Consider the following 22,931-nt stretch of genomic DNA (forward strand, 5'->3'; position numbering starts at 1 on the left):
CAGGTTTCTACAGTCAAAGGTGGTACCGAAAGAGCAACATCTCAGCCTTGGTCAGGTGCAGGCCAGGTGGTTGTGGTTTGGCTGCTGCTCCTGAAGATCTGCCCAAAGGCACAGTTTCAACCGTTCTCCCTGGGAGCTGTCCCTGCCCCAACTGGTAACGTCAAGTGAGCAGTGCCTTGGACTGGAAGTCTTGCCTTGTGCTGCTGTTCAGCAGACTCGGCTGTGCAAATTAACTCCACTCTGCCTCACTTGGAATCAATACAAATAATAAAGCTACAGCAAAATTCCAGTATCTGGCAGATATTTACCCCACCACATGCACAAACACCGGGACAGAGCTCAAAGGAATGGGTCAGATGACTTATAAAACCAAAACGACAGGCATACGGTCCTTGCATGTCTTGTAAAGCCTCCAACAATGTTTGAATCTGGCCTTGTCTTCCACAGGTTTCAGAGCAAACATTTCTCCCTACTACTGTTCTAGCATCACTTCAAGTTTCACAGCCACCCCACCAACATATCTTACAACTATCTTTGCATATTGTCCTTAAAGAAACTCGGGACCAGTAAAAGGCCCCCAGAGAGACAATTCGCTAGAAAGAATGTGATGAAGTTTGTATAATTGCCCAGCAAAGTCTTTCCAAAAGAAAAACCATGTTAAATGAAGAAACATGAAGTCACCATTTCACACTGAGAATCACAGAATGGCTTGAGTTGGAAAGCTGATGTTTCTGAACCTGAAGTTCATTGGTTCTCACCCAGGACATCGAGCTGTTACAAGAAATGCTATTTAATAAGAGTAACTAAGGTAAAGAGGCTAGAGGTGAATATTAATCATGAATTAAGAATTTCAGCAAGACTTCTAGCCCCAATTTGGCAAAACTGGGAATAAGTCCTTGCCAGAAAGATTTGAAAAACACACTTCAGTTCTGCACAGGTACTACTCAGCACAGTGAGTGCTGAGACCAACCTCCAGTCTCTCAGGTTGAAGTTTATGCTAATATCAGAAATGTCATAATGCGTATATCCAATTCATTGTATAGCTATTTATGGATCACCAATCTTTCCAGACACATCTAGTTTTGTTCTCACGCTTACATAAAGAACATGTCTACACCAACTTGTCAGTCATAAGATTGAACAAGAAAGGTGCAATCCACAAACAAGGTGCCCCAACACTACATTGGGGCAGCTCTTGTTGGCTGGTCCAGGGGTGCTGCCCGGTGAAGATGTCCTTATGTCGTGACAGAGAACATGAGAGGTTGCCAATTTCCCTGACTGTTGCTCACCAGCAGGTAAGACTAATCATTCGCGGTGTTGTACCTTGCCTACACAGCAAGTGAGCTTCCTCCTTTTCCCTTTTGCTCATGCTTAGATTGCTTACATTCCACTCAGGCTCAATTCCATCGATTGTCAACTTATATTATTAAAATGGAGTTGATCAAACTTAGTCCTTAGTCTGTTGCTATTTTATCATCCGATATTTAAAGAAACCTTGTTGTGTGACATGAGGGGACAAAAAAAAAATTTAAAAAAAAGAACAAGGAAGTACTCCCCAAATTCCAAGCATGATTTACAAAGTACAGCATGGCATCTCTCCAAGATGTTTTACTGAAAGGTCTATGCTAATATTCAGGCGAGTTTGTTCTGCCTCATTCTAACCACACAAAGCAACAAAGTCTGGTCCACAAAACAATCACTTGAAAAAAATCCTCTTAAAAATCTTTCCTTCCCATTCTCAGCTTCATATCATTCCCAACCACACCTACTATGATCATGTGTGTGGAATAGTTACTGAAGAGTAGTACTTATGATCAGTCTTAATACAGCATGTGTTAATCACAGTAACTGCTGTTTTTGTTGTTGCTGTTTCTTTTTAATCAAGTTTTCTCTTAACGTGGTTTACAATTCCAGAAGTAGAACTTCTATATGCACAGGACAGTGCAAGCCTTTCACTGTCTTTCAGACTTTATCTGAATTTTTATTTTATTAAAAAGTCATGAGAAGGTATAAAAACACCTAGAAGCCACATCTTCCAGCAGACGAAGGACTCCTCAATTTCAAAATCAAAGCTCTTGGCAAAACAAAACAAAACAAAAAAATTACTAGATTATTTGGGTATTTCAAGCCTGGCTACAGGGACTTTTTGCTGTCAAGAAAAAAAAAAAAACATCACCTGCATTCTTAAGATGATGATGGTGATACAAAGATGAGGTTTCTAAGGTTGTAGCATACTGAAGTGGAGAAATAAAGGATCCCCTTTCTTCTCTTATTATGCAAACAAAGCTTTCAAAATATCAATCTAGGACTTCAGTCATACAATAAAGGAGAAATTTACTCAGCTAGAAGCCCACATTAAAAATGGTCCAGAAGATTTTGGTTGCCTGCAATACCTCAAGCCTTAAACTTAAAGAGAAAAGGTGAAAGCATCTGATTAGCAAGTCTGTGAAATACCTTAGTGTTCCTCAAGAATAGCTTCCCACAACTTTCAAGTTTTGTGAAATGCAAACTCCATACCTGAAACCACCTTAATTAAAAAAAAAAAAAAGATACTAAAGCAGGGCACCAGCAAAAAACTTGTCTGACCAATAATCAGTGTGAGACAGGAACTATAATCAGAAACAGATTATGTACCTACCAATTACATCACGAAGCGCCCACAACCTTGATGTAGGTTAAACAGCTGCTTCTGGATTTACTTAAGATCCCAGAATAGAAGCATATGGAAAATGAAAGAGATTTTTAGTTTCTGATAAAGTTAAAAATATTACAAACTTTCAGCTTTTATTGAAAATTAAATATATTAGCAAAAGCAAGATTTAAGAAATATTTTACAAATGATTTACATACAAGAAAGCCAGTATCAGACATATTCACAAAAATGCAAACCTTTAATTACAAAAAGTACCTATTGGCAGCATGATGCTAACCTTGCCACTGCAGTGTGCTCTACTATTGATATGAATAAGGCATAGAACTCACATTTGCACCAACTTAAAAAGTTCAAATAAAACTTTAAGCTTTTAAATCCTGGATGCACAATCCCCAACACACACACGCACACTTTAAGATTTCTTCTTCTAAGCTCTATAAACTAAGTGTGTGCTCTGGAAGAACAGCCAGCCTGAAAAGCCCAGTAGAAATGTAACTGGTACTAGTATTTAGTTTTCAGTTTCCTCTTTAACATATACAGGCCTAGGTATGTAAACCATATTCACAGTTTAAGTATTTTTAGACAGAAGTACCTTTTTTTTTTGCATTTGTTCCTTAAAATTGGCTCTCAGTTCAGCATACAGTTCATAATGTCACCTGTTTTGTGATGCATACATTTACAAGATAACTTAAAAATCTGTGCCATATTTATGGTCAAAATAATTCAACAAAAGTAGTAATATCCAACAGTGACATTCAATACTATATTTCAAATATTTGTGCAAACAGCAAAAGAACAGTTGTATGAGGCAAACATTTGCAAAACCTTTAATACCTCCTCAATGTTGTAAACTTGGACTGTCAGCCTTAAGTCCTGCACTTCCCACAGCTTTAAAAAGCCAGTGGCTAAAATTGTCAAGTCTCAAAAAACGTTCTCTTCTACATAGTGCAAATTGTAATGTAGATAACGTGAAAAACGTATCTAGCTGGATTGACTTTGTGCAATCTTCAGTGGTCTTCTCTCAAAGTTGAGGAAAGTGTGCATTCAAAGAACCATGTGGTTCAGGAAGTCAGGACGGTAGGGAGGAGAGAGAAAAAGCAGTTCCATTACACTTCTCAAACCAGTGCTAGATGTGCAAAGGCAGCAAAAATTCCAGCTGCTACTACAACCAGAACAGAGTAACTTTTCAGGAAGACCCAGGCGGTTAGTCACTTGGACTGGTCTCTAGAAAAATACGTGAGTATATGTTGGATTTTTATCAGACGGTCTTTCAAAGACATCATGGAGAGAACTGACAGCTGATATCTGGGGTCTACTGGGAGAACAGCTAGAAGCCACCAACACCAAGCAGGACCATTGGGCATTGCCTAAAAATAAAAGATAGATTTGGTTACTCATAACCAATTTAGTACAGTTGCCTAACATGAAGACATTAAAAAGACAAAAGTCGTCAGCGACAAAGGCTAGTTTAAAGTTGGATACTAACTAGAGAATTCCAGATCCAAAACATCAGAAGGGTTCGAAAGGGATTCCTTCTGATCCCTCACCAAGAAGCCAAACTAAGTACACTTAAACTAAGCTTGATTTTGATAAGCAATTATTTTTAAGACAACAAAGGAAGCTCAGAGCTTTCTTGGGAAAAGAATGGCTAAGTATAGGACAGTCACCGGATAACAAACCTCCCTGATAAAAACTAAATCTTTTACCTGTCATGCTATCCTTGAGGCTTGAATATTCTTGAAGCCTAACATTTTCATTACAATTGTCTCTGTTGTATCTGAAGGACTCCTCTATCACCTCCAAATTCCACTCCCTCCTCATTACCTCCTAGACAGAGCAGTACTACTTAATCAGTTTCTTTTAAGTTGGTAAAACACACTATCTAACTTTTTCCAGTACTTGATTCAATTCTCTACACCGAGCCTTAGATGTCATGCCCAGAAGTGGATACAATACTCGTCAACAGAGGTCATATCACTGCAGAGAAGATTAATTATGTCAAACAACTTGCAAAAATATTACTGGTAAGTGCTAGACTCCAGGATGACACTTCCTCCCTTTCATCTGTATCACACAGTTGACAATTGTGTTATAATATAAATCTCAGGTACATACCCACAGTATGGCTGCCCTGCTAGTTGTACTGGTTTTGCACACTTATTTCTCTTTCCTAGTATGTTGGTTTAGATTTGTTGTTGGTTTTGTTGTTTGCTGAGTTTTTTTGTTTTGTGTGGTTTTTTTTGGTGTGGTTTATTTATTTATTTATTAAACTTATTATTATTATTTATTAAATTGTTTTAAAATCAGTTCTGAATTCATGCACTGGCCTCTACAGCATCTACAGTCCTCCCAGATTGGTTAATATAGTCTCATAAAAGTATGTAGCAGATGAGCAAGAGACAGGCTTTCATAAGATTCTACTTCATATATAAATCTTCTTTGGAAGCCAAATTTTATGCAATTTTAAATGTTACTTTTCTCCAGCCTGCACTCTCTCAGGATCTCACCAACCTTCATTAATTGTTTATAACAACCATTAAAATAGATTGCTGCAGCTAGTTTCTTAAGAAACATTTTTCAAATCCTAGCAGCTGCAGCAGTTTATGGCACTAGCTCAGAAAGGAGGAAAGTGTTTTGTGATTACTTCTTTGCCAAAGATTACTGCCTGTACGTGTCGTGGGGAAGAAAATACAGGGGTTTTTTATTTGAATTCTAAAAGCTTTACACAAGCCAATAACTTAAAATGCTGCTGGAACTTAAAGTGCTCTAAGTTTACTAGTTTCATCTCCACAGCAGCATATCATCTTTTCCTGCAAAAACTCTTGAACAGCAAGAGAATTGCCTTTTCTTGCTCGTCATAAGATAAACAAGATGCAAGCCTTATTGCCTTCAAAGTTGGGAAAAAAGTCTTTTTTTTTCTTTTAACATTTAGCAGTTGTTAACAGTATTTTTATCTTTAGAAATAAGCAACTAATGATTGATGTTAAATGATGTCTTACCTGTATATTTTCCTCCCTGTCAGGCATTGGCCCAAAGTGCTGAAGAATTTGAGTGCGAAATTTGTTTCTTAAGTTTTGGAACCAATTGCAGGCCTGATTGTAAACAAAATTGTGAAGTTCTCTCAGTTTCTTTAGTTCTTCTTCATCAGCAACCTGTAGGAGGAATGTTATGAAAATATCAAGAGATAAACAAGGTGTTCAAGCTAAAATTAAAGGACATTCAATTTCAACTACATTTAGATACATTTTTTGCATTCTCTTAAACCTTGATTGCTAATGACTGAAGAGTAAAGAAGTCTTGTGATACTTTAAAAGGTTACAGTTTCTAACTATTGTTCAAACAAAAGACACAGCATTTCTTTGTTGTTTTATAACAAAAAAATTAAGCTAGCTTTCATTTCTTCCATGTGCTGGCACTGAATTTTCCAGTAGTCTAGTGACCTAAAACTTTGAAACAGAGCTTTCAAGAACAAATCAAGCAAAAGTCCTGAGATATTAATACTACTAAGTATTTAGACAGCATTCTAGATACCTTAATATCTTCTAAATATTCGATGTCTGCAGTGCAATAACCATCTTTCATCCCTCTCCGTAAAACTCTAAATCTCTTTCCACCAACTGTATCAACAACAGACCGTCCATCAGGTAGAAAATGAACGTTCCTAATTTGCAGCATGCATCCATAATCTGCAAAACTTAAAGAGAGACCTTGTCATTACTGTACACTTCTGAAAGGCCACTTTTTGTAATTAAAATAAAAAGACGTAAGAGATGAGAAGCTTAGAATTAGGATGTAAACCTACCCATTTTGAGAATCACTTATACACATCCCAAACTGTTTAGTCCCAGTTTCCATACTTCTGCGAATCATTAGTCGGTATCTTGGCTCAAACACATGTAAAGGGCAAGGCACAGTAGGATATGCCATAGTGCAAACAAACATTGGAACATTCTTGGTCAAGCTTCAAGAGAACATCAAAAGAAATATGTGGCTTAAAAATCTAATCACTGAACTATGCCAAGACAATACATTTTTTTCAGTATGTTTGCTATATTTGAAGTCATAAAGCTCTCTTTTCAAAGTTTAATAACAAGCGCATTGTAATAACTGTCATAAACAATAAAACCACATACTAGTAACAGTGACTGAATACTTATGCACTGATTTGAATATGTACTGGACGGTAAATCTTATGGTTACCTACTCAGCAAGTATCTAGTCAGGGAATGAAGGGTTTTGCTATAGGGACAAAAGCGTTTGTTATTTTTTTCCTTTTTGATGTAGTTTGAGCCATAGAAGCCATTATGCCCTCAGAGTCACAGTTTTCCTGGAACTAAGAGGATGTAGCAGTAACTACATAGTTGGTTGGTCACCATTCAGATTTTTTTCAGTGATGGACTCCAGATGACAAGATGCAACCCAGAGTGTAATTTTTACCTTGCAATCTGCCTCAGCAGGCCTAACTCAAAAACAAAATATTTTTTCATGCTATTTTATCAAGTGTCTACAGTTGATATAGCAAGTTAGCATTAAAACATTACCAGGTATTTAATTTTAATACCTCTCAGACTACAAAACATGATTCTAACGTATGGATTCAGTTACATATGTTGCATAAGCTATGGTTTTAAAGAGTTTTCCAACCTTCATATCTACAATACACGATGCTTTATATATATCCGAAGAACTGTACTAGAGATAAACATTAAGATTACAAAAAAATCTCAACAATTTCTTTTCATCACATCTATCTTTATACAATTAATGTCTATCATGAACTGCTTTGAAAGAAATTCAAGCATCTGAGACTCTGCAGTCAACTCAAGAGGACAATTCCATTAAGAACAGTAAATCTAAACCTGAAACTCCATGACAGCGCACACAGAAAGAGGAAACAGAAAGGCAAACGTACTTTGTAGAGGACTTAAGAGTCTCATATTGCTACTATCAAAGTGTGATTTATTTTTTATTTCCACAGTAGTTAAAAAATCGTTTATTTTCCAAAATACACATTTAAGTCACCAAATTAACATACCTTTTTACTCCTTCTTGCATCCATATGCCATTATTAATAATCACAAAAATGACAAAACACTCTAAAAAGGATTTCCGTACTTATCTCTGAAGTTTTCTAGATAAAAGACAGCAAGCTTACTTTGAGTGTTCAGCAGTTTCTTCAGCATGAATTCTTTTTCTTTCGTATAATTCATCAGACAAATATTTCATTATTAATTCCTCCAGCAGTTCTGTGATGCTGTATTTTCTGCTTGCAAGGTACTGTAAGCAATTTTTAAAAATATGTTAGTATTTATTTTCATATACATTAACAAAATACTTGAGAAAATGCAGCTTATTTAAAGCCATGATATATGAAATGTGTCATAAGTTAGATTTAAACCCATGAAAATCTATAGCTCTGAAGCTTTTATGCTTCATTACTTAAATGCAATGTTATTGTAATATTTGAAAGTGAGATTCTCTATTTTAGCTCTTAGTGTCTAACAACTCAAATGTCTAACTCGGTTTGTAATTCTATGCTTACCAGAGACAGAATTGACTTCCCAGGTTATATAGCCATACGAATAAGGAAAGCGTACAGAAATCACAGAGAGGTTTTACCAAATAGTTACCAAAGTTTACAAACACTCAGGATTTAATGGCACCAAAAAAGTAGATGGTCAAAGAAACATAAAACCTCTAAGACCTGAGGCAAACCTAATCAACTTGTATTGACAAAGTTTGTCTCAAGTTTTTTCTTTCTAGCAGCAATCCATAACCCAAGCAAATCCAAGTTGTTGGGTTTAAGTGGAACAGCCTTTAAAATTATATAATATTCGTATTTGTGAGCTCTACTGAGAAACAGTACCTCTTTTAAACTCTCTTTACAGAGTGGACACTGGGGAGCATGGTCTAAACACCGTTCCAAGCAACCTTTGCAAAAAGTATGTCCACAAGGGGTTGTCACTGGCTCAAAGAATAGCCTGAAACAAAGTTATTAACAGTTAGATACCACGGCGAGTGTATGTTCTGCTGGAAAAAGGTCAGTGATCAATATCTTTTAGACTAGTTATATCATAACATAGCAGAGAACATTAATTCCATGTCTCCTTATTCTACTTTTTCCTCTATACTGCAGTTTGTTTCCATTTACCAGCACACCACTCATTTTTGTTTTCTGACAAATTCGGACACATTTCAACACTCTAAATATCTAAATATTTATCTCAATGTACAAAGATTTTCATCTCACTAGAGATTCTGAACACGCAAAATTAAGCAATTCTTTGAGGACCTAAGTTGTTTTAATAGCAGTATTACATACTAGCAGCATAACTATGGACAGTTTAATATACACCGTTATGTTTTAAGGTATTTATTCTGAAAACCAAGATGACTCAATAGGAGCTTTTAAATACATCAGCTACATTTAAGTAGACCAACATTCTGAAGTATCTACATCTCCTAGACAGACATGAGGTTCACAGGCAATACTTCTAAGCATTAGCTTTCCCAAAATAACAAGTTAAATAGTTTCATTGACTGAAAAAATCCCTAACATTTAACCACAAAAGATCCTGACATTTTTAGGCTATCCGTTAACAATGCAAAGTTTAATTTAAAAGGCAGCTTGATTAAAATAATCTTGCATTATATGGCACTATAGCAAGTGACACATTTAAATAAGCATTTAACTGCAGGGATAGAGGAAGGCTGAAAATCCTTGACTTATAATAGAACTCATCACAAACTACACGTACCTCAGCCTATATGTGTAACAGATACGTGGCCAAGCACCTATAGTGGAAATATTGAATCAAGGAGGAAATCTTACCTCATGCACAGAGAGCATTCAAAATCAGATACGTCAATCAAATCCTCTGGAATCGCTCCAAAAGCCAGTGTCATGTCCCTTTTTGTACTTTCTGAGGAAAAGCAAGACAAAACGCTCCCTCAAAGAAAGGCAGAAGACAGTAAATACTTCAAATTTCAAAGCAAGTGACTGCTTACCTCCTTGCTTTTTGTGTTTGTTTCTTCCATCTTCACATACAACTGTATCCTGTTCTGAAAAGGAAAGCTTTCTTTTCAACAAAGCACCTTTTTCTTCGCCAGAGAGAAGGGGTTCAGAAGACACTCTCTTTAAGCCATCTTCCTTGGCAAGGTCTCTTGTTGAGTTAAGAGCATGGGCAGACCGTGCACGATTTAAGCTTCCACTGACAGGCTCTGGTACCTCTGATCCTCCTAAACTCTGTAATAGTAAGATGAACTGAACTTAAAGAGGAACACAAATCTAAGTATGTAAGATGTGAACATGCAAAGATATATATGCCAAATTGATACCCACAGTTAGTTCATTAGCTAACTAAAAAAATTTGGTAAGTCAAGACAGTACTCAAATTTGCTTAGCATTTTTGCTAAAAAAATTTTGAAGATTCAAAAATCTTTATCTGCTTCAAGGAGAAGGAAAAAATGTATTTCTCTTTATTTTGAAGTCACTAATATAAAATCACAGTACTTTCTAATAAGTAGTTCACTAGAATGAGGAGTCTAACACTCCAAATTGAAATACATTACTCCCAAATTACTATTTTCTTCTCATCTGGCCAATTACAGAAAGCTGACATTTAGGTTGGAAAGCAAGTATGACAAATAAGGATATCAGAAAGTCTGATGTTTGTTTATTAGCCAAAGAGAAAAGTTACCCTATAGTTTTTGTTACCTGCTCAGGACAAAGCTGTAAATTGCAGTAAGACTCGGTCACCTCTGAACCAAGTATAAAAGGTTTATTTCGAATATGTGGTGAATTCCAAGCAGATTCCTTCAGACTCTCTCCTAACTTCTCTGGTGATAGCATATCACACAGTGTCTAGAAAACAAACAGCGAAATGTTCATAATAACGAAAGAGGATCTAGACATAGTTTTATTATAAAACTACATACCAAAAATAAGAATTTTAACTATATGAAATTATCCTCATAAATACAGCTTTATTTAAGCAGTAACTGAGAAAGAACAGTTGATAAAAATTAGAAACCTACATACCTATATTACTAAAAAGAAATCTATCTAGAAATCTTTTCTACTACAAGTGAGTGAGCTCTTCAAACAGTGTTAGTCATTATCAATTCAATATCACGCAGTTTTTTCAATGTAAATTTTTATTATCAAAGAAAAACTGTTGTGCTCTGGGCACAATAAAAGAGTTCAACTTAGAATATTTAACTTGCTGCCTGCTTTCCAGTTTTTTAGATTTCCATTTAGTAACTTCAAAAGTATATGTGCTTTGAAAAGCGTACTTAAAACTCATACATTAGGACTATCTCTTCAATGTGGTATGATGTATCTTGAAAGGAACTGATCTGCCACCTGAACCTTCTCTGTATGCACTGAAGAGTTTTAGATGCTCAAAGTCTACCATAATGAGAGCTTTATAAAGGAATCAAGTCAGAGATAGTAATCCAGTTTCATAAATAAAATTACCCTTTCTACTTCTAGCTTGGCTGGAAGAAAGTCCTCATCAAGGGCTAAGCACTGTAGAAACAGTTGTAAGGCATCACCTACAAAACCAGAGTCTTGCAGCGCTTTTCCTTTTCGGAAGTAGACCTGAAAAATAGATACCATGAAGATACTTCTAGAGAGTATGTAGAACTGCATACTCTCTGCATACTGCAGAAATGAACTGCAGTATTCATTTTACAGGCATTACAACAGAATTAGAATCCTCCATGACAAAAAGAATGTACCTTTTCAATAAACTTCAGCTGTGCACAGTGTGGATGATTTATATGTCCTGTCTAACATACATCCCCTACAGTGTTTGAAGAGAGTCATGACTGGTGTTAGTTTCCCTCCAGTTATTTTGTTTTAGGTTACACAAGGGGTTAAAAACCAGACTGGTGCTGAACTTGCAAAGGGCCTTAATTTTCCCCTTCTCTCAGCCTTTCCAGAGGAAGAAGAGGGACATGCAATGCAAATTAATACATAATCTCATAGAACAGCTTACAGGATATCCTTTTCGCTCCCTGTTTCATTAAAAGCCTTACAGTTCCAGCCTGCAGGAGAAGAGTAACTACAAACAAAGCAATCCAAACAACCATGCATCCCTTACATACATCTTAATATATATTCTTAATATAAAACAATGCGCTGTTGGAATTGCTTCCTCCAACTCTATTTTATTCTTGAATGCTAGACAGCAGCTAGGGAAAAAAAAATAATCTGTTTACTCTTTTCTCTGAGAGGAAGAAAAAGGGAGAGAGAAAAGACTACTGCATATTGCTGAATCTACCTATATGAAATTGGAACTAAGAATTCCCTTATCCATCTTATCTCAATGTTAAAAAGTTGCATTTGCAGTAATATAAATACAAGTTAGATAAAACCAACAGTTATCTAAAAAGTTAGATAAAACAACATCTAGTTGTATATGAGACTTCAGATAATGGGCAAGAAAATGGAATTTAGAAAAAAAAAAAGAACAAAACCAACCAAACAAAAACAATCCTGAAGCGTTGTTTCTACACAGCAACTGCCAGTATTAACAGTAGAGGCTGTTAAACAAGGCTGCTAGGGTATGCATCATCTTTGATGGATCTGGGAAGATTCATTAAGATGTATCTCGATCCTTCTCTTACAGAGAGTTTATTTTAAAGATAATTGTTACAGAAATCCATCAAATCAATCTCAAGTTAAGTGAAGTGAGGTTTCTTTCCAAACATGGGAAAAAAAAATAAAAGTAGGCAGTACTACCAATGCTGAGGAGAAAAGCAGGATGCTCTCTTAATTTGCAGCAGCCATGGAACTGCTGAACACAGGAGAGATCAAGGCAGCAGTAGTCATCTCCCCTTGTGCAGCAAGATCTTGCTGCTCCTGCTGCGCTCAGAGTTTAGACAGTGCTGCGATACAGAATCTTACAGTTCTGAAGGCCAGTGACTTCCCAGCTGCCTAGACTATTTGCAAAGCCCAGTTCCCACTGAGTTTCTCTGGGCTTTTCAAAGAAAACCTTTCCAAGCTAAAACAGCAGTGTCCTTCTCTTAATGAAAATTAACAAATAAACAAAACAAACCCCAAACTCCAGCTGTTACAGGTTACATCACCATAAGCCATCCCAACTCCAAGTATTGGAGCCACTAAAAAAGGCCCCAAACGCATGCTTACCGTTTTTTTAGCCAATACTATTGCAAAAGAATTCATTGCTTGTGCTAAATATATTTTGACTTTTTGTTAGCTTTTGGAAAAGAAAGCTGTGTTGTCCTATTTATACAGCAAACTGTTTTACCAATAAGACTCAAAAAATACGAGAGAAATGTTGACTTAACACAGAGCCAAGAATTCTAGTCCTGACTGACAGAAGTGCTCGTTCATCTCATGTGATATTCTCAAGGAACAAAAAATGCTTAAAATGCTCTGACTCTGGGAAATACAAAGTATAAACACTCCAGGGAAGTGCAGAGCTTTAAAAGGGCTAACTTGTACATAGACTAAGAAATTTTAAACCTCAATTACATCAACCTACCAAATGTATGGGCCTCAGAAGTTCTGCTTTCGAGCAATTAAAGCTGGCTGCACAGTTTCAGCTAACCATTCAGCCCGATAACATTAAGTTGAAGTTAAGTTTGTAAATATTTAATAACTTTTCTTAAGAGAACACATTAAAATGTTCTTACAAAGAAAGTATCAATAACAAGTAACTACAGACAGCACTAAAACGCTTCATAATACTTCCCAAAAAGTTAGTTCTATTGCACTTAACCCTTAACATCCAAAGACACCATCTCATGTTGTGACACAAAATAAAAACACCTGAAGTTTCTGATGAAGGCTAAATTAACAGTTCCAAGTAGATTCGTCAATCAACACTAACCTGCCGTACTCATCAGTAGCCTGTCTCACGTAAGTAATTATTTTAAGATACCTTTTAGCATTTTGCATGTCTTACAACATAACGTTTAAGGTAGCTGACCTAGATTCTTAACTTGATGCAAGCATAATTTAGAATTCATTAATTTTAAGATAAACACAGATTTTGAAAAACAAAGAGTAGATATCAACTCACCTCTGGCCAATTTGGCATTTTAGAAATAACAAAATTTAAATCTTCTATGGCTGTTTTATATTCTTGGAGGCCAACATACGACTCAGCTCTGTAAATTCTTAGCATCAAGTCACTGGAATCTGAAGACAAAAAATGAGTAACATTTTTAGTAAATCAGAAATTTTTAATTTTTAATTAGCTATGTTTTCATAGTGATACGTCATAACCACACTTTTTTGTACCATACTTTCAAAATTACTGCAGTACTTTCTCCCCCACACCCCAATGTTTGGGTAATAAAAGGAGCAGTGATTCCAGGCTCATGTCTTTCAAGCTAAAGATCAAATTTTAGACCCTCTGATGTATCTTGCAGCAACAAGAAAAAATATTTTAAAAGATCTAACATCGAAGCTGACAGAATAAGGCATTGCTCAGTGCTGCTGTGAAAACAAAAACTGAGGACTAAGACTTTAGCTTTTCAGTGTATCCATTCAAAATCACAGAAATCTGGGAATTCACCACAATTTTATTAAAAAGTCTAAGTATTACAAAGTTTGCTTTCAAACGTTGAAGTTTGTCTTTAGACTGTCATTTGTTTTTATACTGCCTGACCCCTTCCAACTATGGCTGGAGATACAGATGCCACTTTCACAATGGTTTCCATTTGTTAAGTACCAGAAGTAGCCCTTACCACGAAGGTCTGAAAAGCGATAGCCAATACCAGAAAGCCTTTAACACCAGCTGGCAGCCCTGTTACATAAGGAGTTGTACTAGTGAACCTTCTACAATGGGAAAACATTCGTTCAGTAAAGGTAAGTTCTCCTGTCCAACAGGTAGCATTTTGCACAAATGTAAAGGCAGTCTCTAAATGGGAACCACGCCCATCTCCAAGCCACAAAACCTATGGTTTTCAGAATACCACTAACTGCAGCTGTTGCTTGGAAAAAATGCCAGCACACTGCTTTGTACTTGACTTTTTTTAAAATACACCTGTGTGTTTTCTTGAATGAGATAAGTCTAACACTGATCTACTGTAAATGACACTAAAATCAAATAGTTCTTTAAGTTTGTTTCAACAAAATTTTATTGGGAGGGAATCATTTCAATTTGATATTCTACCTTAGTCTATTCTAAATGTCTAGTTTAAATTTTCATCATTTCCAACATTAGCTTGTTTTACATTTAAAAGCCAGACTGGTCAATGTTCCCATGTACTCCAACATATTGCTTTTTTATGTTACATGTAAAAAGACCTTAATGGAAAAGAAAAGGTTAAGAAAATCGAAACTGACAAAATATTTCACAGCTGAAACTAAAGTGTCTTTCTTATTTGCCTTTCAAGTTAGACAGTTTCCCTTCAAACACATATATTTCCAAACCTGGTTTGTTTGGTTTTTATTTGATTTTAAATGTAATAAGATGTTTGTATTAACAGAAGTCAGGGAAATAGTCTTTGTCTAACTCAAACATGTAATTCTGCAAGCAGAGCTCTGAATCCTGCTTTCCTGTGGCTTTGTCTTTTGTGACTGTTACAGCCTAGTGAGGCAGGAGCTCAGATCAGACTCTTCAGACCGTTTCTTCTGTTGTATTTGACTCTTTGGTGTCCAGCAGAGTTAGCATAAAGCCGCATTCTTTTCCTCAGAGGTAGCAGCAAGTGTGGGTCTTTGTTCTCTGATAAGCTACCTATTCACACATAATCAGAGGGAGCTGGTCTTTTTCAGACTTTCAAGTGTAGAAGATGACCTGAGCAACCCTGAGCCTTCTTTTCTGGAGGAGGGTGAGGGGTAGTTTGAAGATAAAAACGTGAGTTCAAGTCTACAGCAGGTTGACATTTTGTCCATTTCTTTTTCAAAGAGAAAAGCATGGTTCCAATTGAACTGGTACAAAACAAAGGGCTAAACCAAGGAGTTTAACTGGGACCCAACTCTGCTTCTGAATGCAAACAAACACTGCCAATGAATGATCAAATACATCTAACAAACTCAGTCTAAATATTTGCAAGACCAAAAGATCTGGCCTGTTCCTGCATGCTTTTGATATCATTCTTAAAAATATACCAAATTCTTCAAAATAAAAGGCATGCACATCACAACCACTATGCAGAAAAACTTGAGGACACAGTATTTATTAATACAGTACTATAGGGTCATCCCAACAGTCAGGGGTTGGAACACATGACTCCTGAGAAGCAGCTGAGAGAACTGGGCTGGTTTTGTGGAAAATGATTCCTGAAGACTTTGGGATAGCTAAACAGCCTTCCAGAATCCAAGAGGAGGCTACCTAAAAGACTGTTTACTGAAGTGCACGGAGGAAAAAACAAGAGACAATGGTTTTAAACCAAAACAAGGGCAGTTCAGACTTGAAATAAGAAGAAAACTTTTCACTATGAGGATAATTAATCTTTGAGCAAGTTGCCCAGAGAGGTTGTGGAATCTCCATTCTTGTAGGTTTTCATGATGCAGCTGGACAAAACCTTAAGCAAACCGCTCTGAACTCAGTGTTTATTCTTCTTTGAACAGGAGAATGATTGGTCAACAGATCTCCTGAGGCCCACTCCAGCAGGCGTGACTCTCTGCTTCAGACCAAACTCAAGCCTATTAGCTGTGTGTTTCAGGATACTTGATTAAAGACAAGCTGCACTTGGATTTTAATCCAATAAACTTCCTTTAACTAAACTATTTCATTTCAACTCCTGCAAGGAATATATTAACTATATGAATGTTAACATTCCTCATATTTTTCAGAAGTCACTTTTGCTCCATGGCAAATACTTCTTTCAGACGTTCCAAGAAACGTAAAGTGGTTATGAAAAGATACCATTTGAATAAAGGTTTAGTGGCAATGCCTTATATAGGAAATCAGATTTATGCTTATCACATTTCTTTAACTATCTGCATTAAAAAGAAACAGAGATGAACTAGCAGTAAGGAAACACTGAAACGGAACATGAATGATTTTAAACATGAATACATTTCTTATGCTGTGTCTTTTCCACCTCTAAGTGTTGTCAAGATCCACGTTCTGGAGGAAGATAGAAAGTGTACCAGCAGCTATTAATTAGTTCTCTATTGGCCTGAAATCACCTTCAATTTGTAATTGTGAGCCCTCAGCTCTAAATCCACATTTAATGTAGGTCTGCATTCTGATTCATTAAGTTCTTTATTATATTTAACAGAATACTTGGAATATTGATAGTTCTCAGGACTGGAGACACAGGAAATAGTTGTACAAAGAATCTTAAACTGAGCTTCTAGCACATGTACTGAATTTGAATAATAAAATTTTGGATAAGCATCACAGCTGGTAACTATTCTCAAACTTTAAACCCATTTTAAATCCAAAATTGAAGATGTAGCTTCACAAAAATATAAATAAAAATTCTTTCCCCACAGATAACTAAATGGTATTGCTAAATCCATAGAAGAAAGATTAACTACAGTCTATAGAATTAATTTTCTCTTTTATTCTTTCAAAGCAATCTTGAAACATGAAACAGGACCCCTGTAAACATTTGTGATCAATAACGGATTCATCAGTTTGTGCCATGAAGGCCACTGAATTTTAACTCCGTTTCTTTGTGACCTGTATGAATCAATGCTTTACTTCAGAATACATAAAGAAAAGTCTGTTTCTTTCAGTTCCAAAATTTAAAATAGATCAGCCACTTTCTCAGGTCACATTTATCCTATATCCTACGTTTTGGAAGCATCTTTGCAAATAACGTAGAATTTAAGGCCCCAACCGAACCTCTTTAAATTAGGTTGCCAAAAGGCATACAAAATATATCTGAGATTTAATCTCACCTACATTGAAACAGTTTATTCTGGAACTAGATGTAACGTATCTCCCCAGAACAGACTGAAAGGATTAGACCTATGCAAGCTTTTGTTTCTTCTCCGCTGCAGACAACTGTACAGACATAATAACGCTTATTCCGCAAAAACTACTAATTCCTAAATTTCTAAACAGAAATAAAATGGCACAAATGAAAATGGAACTCCACAGGTCACCAGGAGTTAAAATCCATAGTCAAATAAAACCAACAAAGGAATCTGTCACTAGATCACACGAATTTGACTCCCTCTACAAAGACTAAACTCTGAAAAATTGACCGTATCTCAAGTGTTCATAGTACCAGACACATTGCTTGCGATCAATGTAGGAGAGTCTAAAACCCGTACCTCTACCTTCCGTCTTTGCACCCTCTCTCAACACTATATTATAAAACTTCAACCACACCCACCTATGATGTCACTGCCATTACACAACCTGTCCCCCTCCATGCTTGTCGGCTTATGCAACTGGGCCCGGCCTGCTGGGAATTGTCTTGGTGACACTTAAGACTGTGAAAATAGGTCTCTCTCAGGAAACAAGGTTAAATACAGCAACAGAATTCCTCTCGTCCATGCACGGCGATTACCAGGTACAAAACAAAACTAAGCTCACGAACTCTTCTGTAAACAAGTCCCACGAAAGCACGTAAGGGGGGAAAAAAGAAAAAGACATGAAGAAGCCCATGTTGGACGCTCCTCCACGCCTCTGAAGGGTACCCCACTACCAGGCGCAACACTCAACTGAGGACCAAACAGCTGAGCGTCCCGCAATCGGTCCTTCAGCTCCACCCGACTATAGGGAGGTTCCTTGAATCCCCTCAGCAAACTCGAGAAAACTTCAGACGTTCCTTATCGGTCCATTTCGACTACTGACGGCCTCAGCAGTAGCGAAGCGGGACTGAAGGGCAGGAAGAGGAAACGCACACCCACCTACTCCGCCACACTTCCAGTCCCCTCAGCCTGCCGTGCTTTGCTACCAGCCCGCCACGCTCCCGCCGGGACGAGGGCAGGGGGCGAGGAGGGAGCCCGCGGGACCAGGCGGAGATAGAGCCTGCTCCCCACAATCCTTACCTGCTCGCAGAGCCTGGCTGGCGGCGCCCAGAGCCTCTCGGAAGCGGCCCTGGGCCAGCAGCTCCTCCAGCCGGCTCCCGGTCCTCGCCCGCTCGCACTCGCCCGGGAACCACTTCTCCGCCAGCTGGTTGAGGACGACGCTGGTCCGGAGCGGGGCAGCGGCCGTGCTGGTGCCCCCCGCCGGCAGCAGCCGGTCCCGGCAGCGGCGGCAGCGGGCCCGCAGCTCCCTCCGGAGACAGCGGCGGCAGTAGGTGTGCCCGCACGGGACGGTGACCGGCTCTCCCAGGAACCTGCCGCAGCCGCAGCAGCGCAGCGGCCCCTCGGCCGCGCCCCCGCCCTCCGCCGCGGCCCCGCGGTCCCGGCTCCAGCCCAGCCCCTGCCGCAGGCGGTAGTTCAGCACCAGGCACTCCACGAGGGTCCCGAGGCGCTGAGGTCCGGCGAGGGGGCCGAGGCACAGCGACGCCAAGGACGCGCCCACCACTTCCTTCAGGCGGCTCCCGGGCACCAGCCTCTCGCCCAGCCGCGGCAGCGGCTCCCGCTCTGCATCCGCTTCCTCGCCTAGGCTCCCGCTGCCGCCTGGCTCCGGCGACACCTCCGAGCCCACAGCCACGGGAGAGAACGCCATCGGCTGCCCGGCTCCGGCACGGGGGGGTGTGGCGCTGCCGCTCCGGCCGCCGGGCTCGGCTCGGCTCCGCGCACGACGCTGAGGCGCTGGCGGCGCGGGGAGGAGGAAGCGAGACACCCTCGCGGGGGGGAAGGGGGGAGGGTCACGTGCGCGCCTCTGCGCGCGCGGCCCGGGGCCACGGTCCCCCGCCCTCCGAGGCGGCGGCGCGCGCCCGGCGCTGCCCCCCTTTCAAACCTCTCCGCCGCGCGCCCTCGACCCGCCGGCTTACATAAAACGCGACGTCAGCTGACCACCGCGCGGGCCGGCCATTGGCGGCGGGCGCAAGATGGAAGGAGGTTACAAAACACCGCTCCACGCGCGCCGTGACGGCGCGGGGGGCGGGGCTGGCGCCGGGCGGCCGGGGAGTGAGTCACGCGGGGGGAGCGGGCAGGGGAGGGGGCGGGTCCGGGTCCGGCTCGGGCTCGGCCCCGGGCGGGAGGGCCCGGGCGGGTGGGCGGGGGAGCGCCGTTCCCTTGGTGCCCCTCGTAGGCGGCTGCTCGTCCGCCTTCCCGCCGCGCTTCCCGCCCCGGGGCTGAGAGCGGGTGCGGTGCGGTGCGGCGCGGCGGGAAGGGAGCACCTTAGGCGGGCCGGGGGCAGGAGCGCAGCGTGCCGGGGAAGAGGGACGGGCTGCGGTCGCTGGGTTGGCTCACGGGAGCGGCGGTGAGGGTCGGGCGGCGAAGGGATAGAGCCGCCGGGCGGGGAGAGGGGTCTCTGGCGGGTCCCCAAGCGCTCGGGGGGGACGGGGGTCCGCAGCTGCTTCACCTGGAAGCAGAGTGCCCTCCCGGCGGCTGGTGCTCGAGCTTGGCCCCAGCCGCTTGAGCCGGCCCGTTTTCCCTCTGCGTTAGTTTTTTTAATGGAGGATGCGATAAAAGTTACAAGACTAAGGAACAGCGCTTTGTCCTTGGGGTTTATGTCTTTCTCTCTTTTCCTGAACGTTTCCAGCACTTCGTGCAGCATGTCCGTAGGATGGGGTGCGATGCTTTCCTTGGTTAGACCCGCTGTGCTGTAACAGCCGGTTGGTGCAGTAAACTTTGTTTTCCACGAGTGTAAAAAATAGTACGTCGAGAGCTTTTGGGGAAGTACCTGGTCTGCTTTACCTAAGCGAAGTAGTAGTCACAGTGCATTTTCATGGGGAAATATTTAGGATTTCGAGATGTGTGTCAGCAGCCTCTACTGAAAGCTTAAAGTCTCTTCCATAAGTGTTACGTATTTGCAGTTTCTACAAGGCTTTATTTTTTTTTTTTTTTAAGTCAGAAGGCTGTCATAAATCCAGGACTCTCAGATAAATATAACAGTTTCTCTAAAACCTTCCAGGCAAGACTTGCACATCAGGAAAATTAATTTATGGCCTTATGAAAGGAACAAAGCTATATTTGTCTTCAGCTGTGTTTCCTGTATGATAGGCTGGAGGATGATACTGAAGGTTGTTAAGAGGGCTATAGGCAAGGATGCCGTGATTGGAAATAACTAGGCATATCTGGATTTACATCCGGATGTTTTGTCTGAACTCATCCTCTCCAAAATGCATCCTTTGCCTTTACAGTGTCTTTCAAGTTTCTGAAGTCAAAGCAAAAAGCTGTTATGGTAACTGAAATATGAGGGAGAACATGGGTCTGTTTTAAACATGAAGAGATAGGAAAGATAGTCTCTTACAGCAATTCATTAAAAAAGGTGTGAATGAGGAAGTGGCAGTCTAAGGAAAGATCAAAGTAAAAGACATGCCTGTAGTGTGAACCTGAATAGTGGTGAGACAAGGTAAAATGCTTTGAATTATGAATGGGTTATGGATTCTGTTTTAGACATGTCAAGCATGAGCTGACCCTTCACAAAGTGTCAGGGAGATAAGCAGAGAATTTGGACAGAAGTAAAACTCTGAAAGGAGTAGTGGATCACCGTTAAAGAGAACAGTAGTTTATTTTGCATTTCAGATTAGATTATCTATGGAAATGGAGAAGAAAAATAGAATAGGATAAAGCTCAGTGGTTTGTGGAACTTGCTTATAAAGGTGGAGTTTGGGTAGTAAGGTTGTCCTCTGCAGGAACAGTTAAAAACAAGTAGAAATGAAAGCCCGTTTCTTTCCACCATTGCCATTTCTCGTGATTCTTATAAAAGTTCATATGTTAGAAGTCATACTGATGACTCAAGCAGTATTGTTGGCTGCAATCAGCTATTTTTCGTAATTCCCAATGTATAGGAACAAAATACTTGTGGGGTCTTGAAGCAGAAGAGTTGAGGTTTTTGCCGTCATCCTTCACTTCAAAACAAAAACAGTGAAAGAAGGGAGTTGGAGTAGGATGGATGCATAGATGGGATAGAGAGCTTGCCGTTAAATGCTGCTTCCATCAGATTTAGAAATCTATCTTTAGTTAGTACTTTTCTTCAGAGCCCTCTTTTTCCATTGGCAGTACTTACTGTCACTGTAACCCCTCTCTGTCTCCTAATGTTTGTGATACATACAGTTCTTTACATTCACAGTTGCCCTTCTCGTCTTAGGTCTCTCTTGGAAACTCGAGGTCTCCATGCATCAAGAAAAAAAAAAATTGTCTGGGTTCAGATAGACAAAAGATTGATTTTTGCTTAAGTTCTGTGTTGTAGAAAGTTGTTGAAGTTCATTAGATTAAAGATACAGGCTTCAAATTTGTTCTTGAATACATGTCAGTGATATGCTGCAAGAATAGAAGGAATCCTCTGCATATCAAGTAATTTTGGAGCCTGGCATCCTACGGCTGGGTTCAAGAAGAGTATAGAGAAGTTCACCGAAAATAACCCATTACATAAAAATAATCACTTTTGGGTCAGGAAATCCCTGAGACACAGATCTCTGGAGTCTAGGAGATTATTTGGGAATAAACCTGACTGTGTATTCACCTTGTCCTTAATCTATAGACGTTCATTTTGATCACTGTTGGAAACAGGGTACTGGACCTAGTTGAACCTTAGTATTACCTAGTGTGTTCGTTGTTATGTATTTGAGCTACAGTTGATTCTTCAAGTTTGGATTTTGCTGCATTATTTCACCTTTGGCATATTTAACTAAAGAAACTTTAACTAAAGAAAAAACTCAAATTTTCTAATCTTTCAGTGTGTTACCATCAGGATGTGATAGTTATGTAAGAAAGGGAAAAAAAAAAGACATGCAACTTTTTACTAGATTAGATAATACACACAGCTCCACCACCACTCCATTAAAAATAGCGTGCACACGAAAATCTGTTTTTTTCCACTTGTAGGGTCAGATAAATGATAACTTTAAAAAAACTCAAAACAAAATCATGCTGTTGCACAGCTCACGTGGTCCATTCTAAGAAAGATTTCAGGGATTGTCCTCTTCCTTCCTACTGTAAAGCAGTATTTTTCACTGTTTATGTAAGTCTTCGTTGTCCTTATTCAGAAAGATACACAGTATTAAAGTACATTCCTTACTTATGCTTTTGAAGCCATTGATTGGATATTTCTATAACCAATTCCTTGTACAAATAGTGTGTGCAACCAAATCAAACATGAGATGATAATAAAATACTGTTTTAAATTATATTTGACCCCCCTTTAGGTAAATTATACACAACTATCCTGATTTAAGATCTTCAGAAATCAACAGCAGTGTAAACAAAATGTAGCAAAACCAACCCAGGCTAAGGTAATAAGCAGTGGCAGGCAGTGGACCTAAAAATTAGTAC

At 39.6% G+C, this 22,931-nt stretch overlaps 1 protein-coding gene across 1 annotated transcript; it reads right to left on the bottom strand.

The window, feature by feature from the left end:
* Positions 1-2,753: 2,753 nt before the first annotated feature.
* Positions 2,754-19,215, bottom strand: LONRF1 (LON peptidase N-terminal domain and ring finger 1). Its single transcript, XM_086611588.1, has 12 exons — positions 18,591-19,215; positions 13,708-13,826; positions 11,133-11,255; positions 10,371-10,517; positions 9,662-9,899; positions 9,486-9,576; positions 8,520-8,634; positions 7,809-7,930; positions 6,456-6,614; positions 6,185-6,347; positions 5,653-5,805; positions 2,754-4,020 (listed from the first exon to the last, which is right to left on the bottom strand). The coding sequence occupies exons 1-12, from the start codon at positions 19,213-19,215 to the stop codon at positions 3,862-3,864; spliced, it is 2,214 nt and encodes a 737-aa protein (XP_086467714.1). The 3' UTR covers positions 2,754-3,861.
* Between the last annotated feature and the right edge of the window lie 3,716 nt (positions 19,216-22,931).

The sequence above is a fragment of the Tauraco erythrolophus genome, chromosome 5 (assembly GCF_009769465.1).
Source record: "Tauraco erythrolophus isolate bTauEry1 chromosome 5, bTauEry1.pri, whole genome shotgun sequence".
NCBI classification, from domain to species: domain Eukaryota; kingdom Metazoa; phylum Chordata; class Aves; order Musophagiformes; family Musophagidae; genus Tauraco; species Tauraco erythrolophus.

Excerpts from the sequence above, each read along its gene's own strand:
- LONRF1 (XM_086611588.1), bottom strand. The coding sequence starts at position 19,215 with ATGGCGTTCTCTCCCGTGGCTGTGGGCTCGGAGGTGTCGCCGGAGCCA. Across the intron at positions 9,577-9,661 it reads CAAACACAAAAAGCAAGGAG|AAAGTACAAAAAGGGACATG; the intron begins GTAAGCAGTCAC and ends GCTTTTCCTCAG. Across the intron at positions 8,635-9,485 it reads GAATGCTCTCTGTGCATGAG|GCTATTCTTTGAGCCAGTGA; the intron begins GTAAGATTTCCT and ends ACTTTGTTTCAG.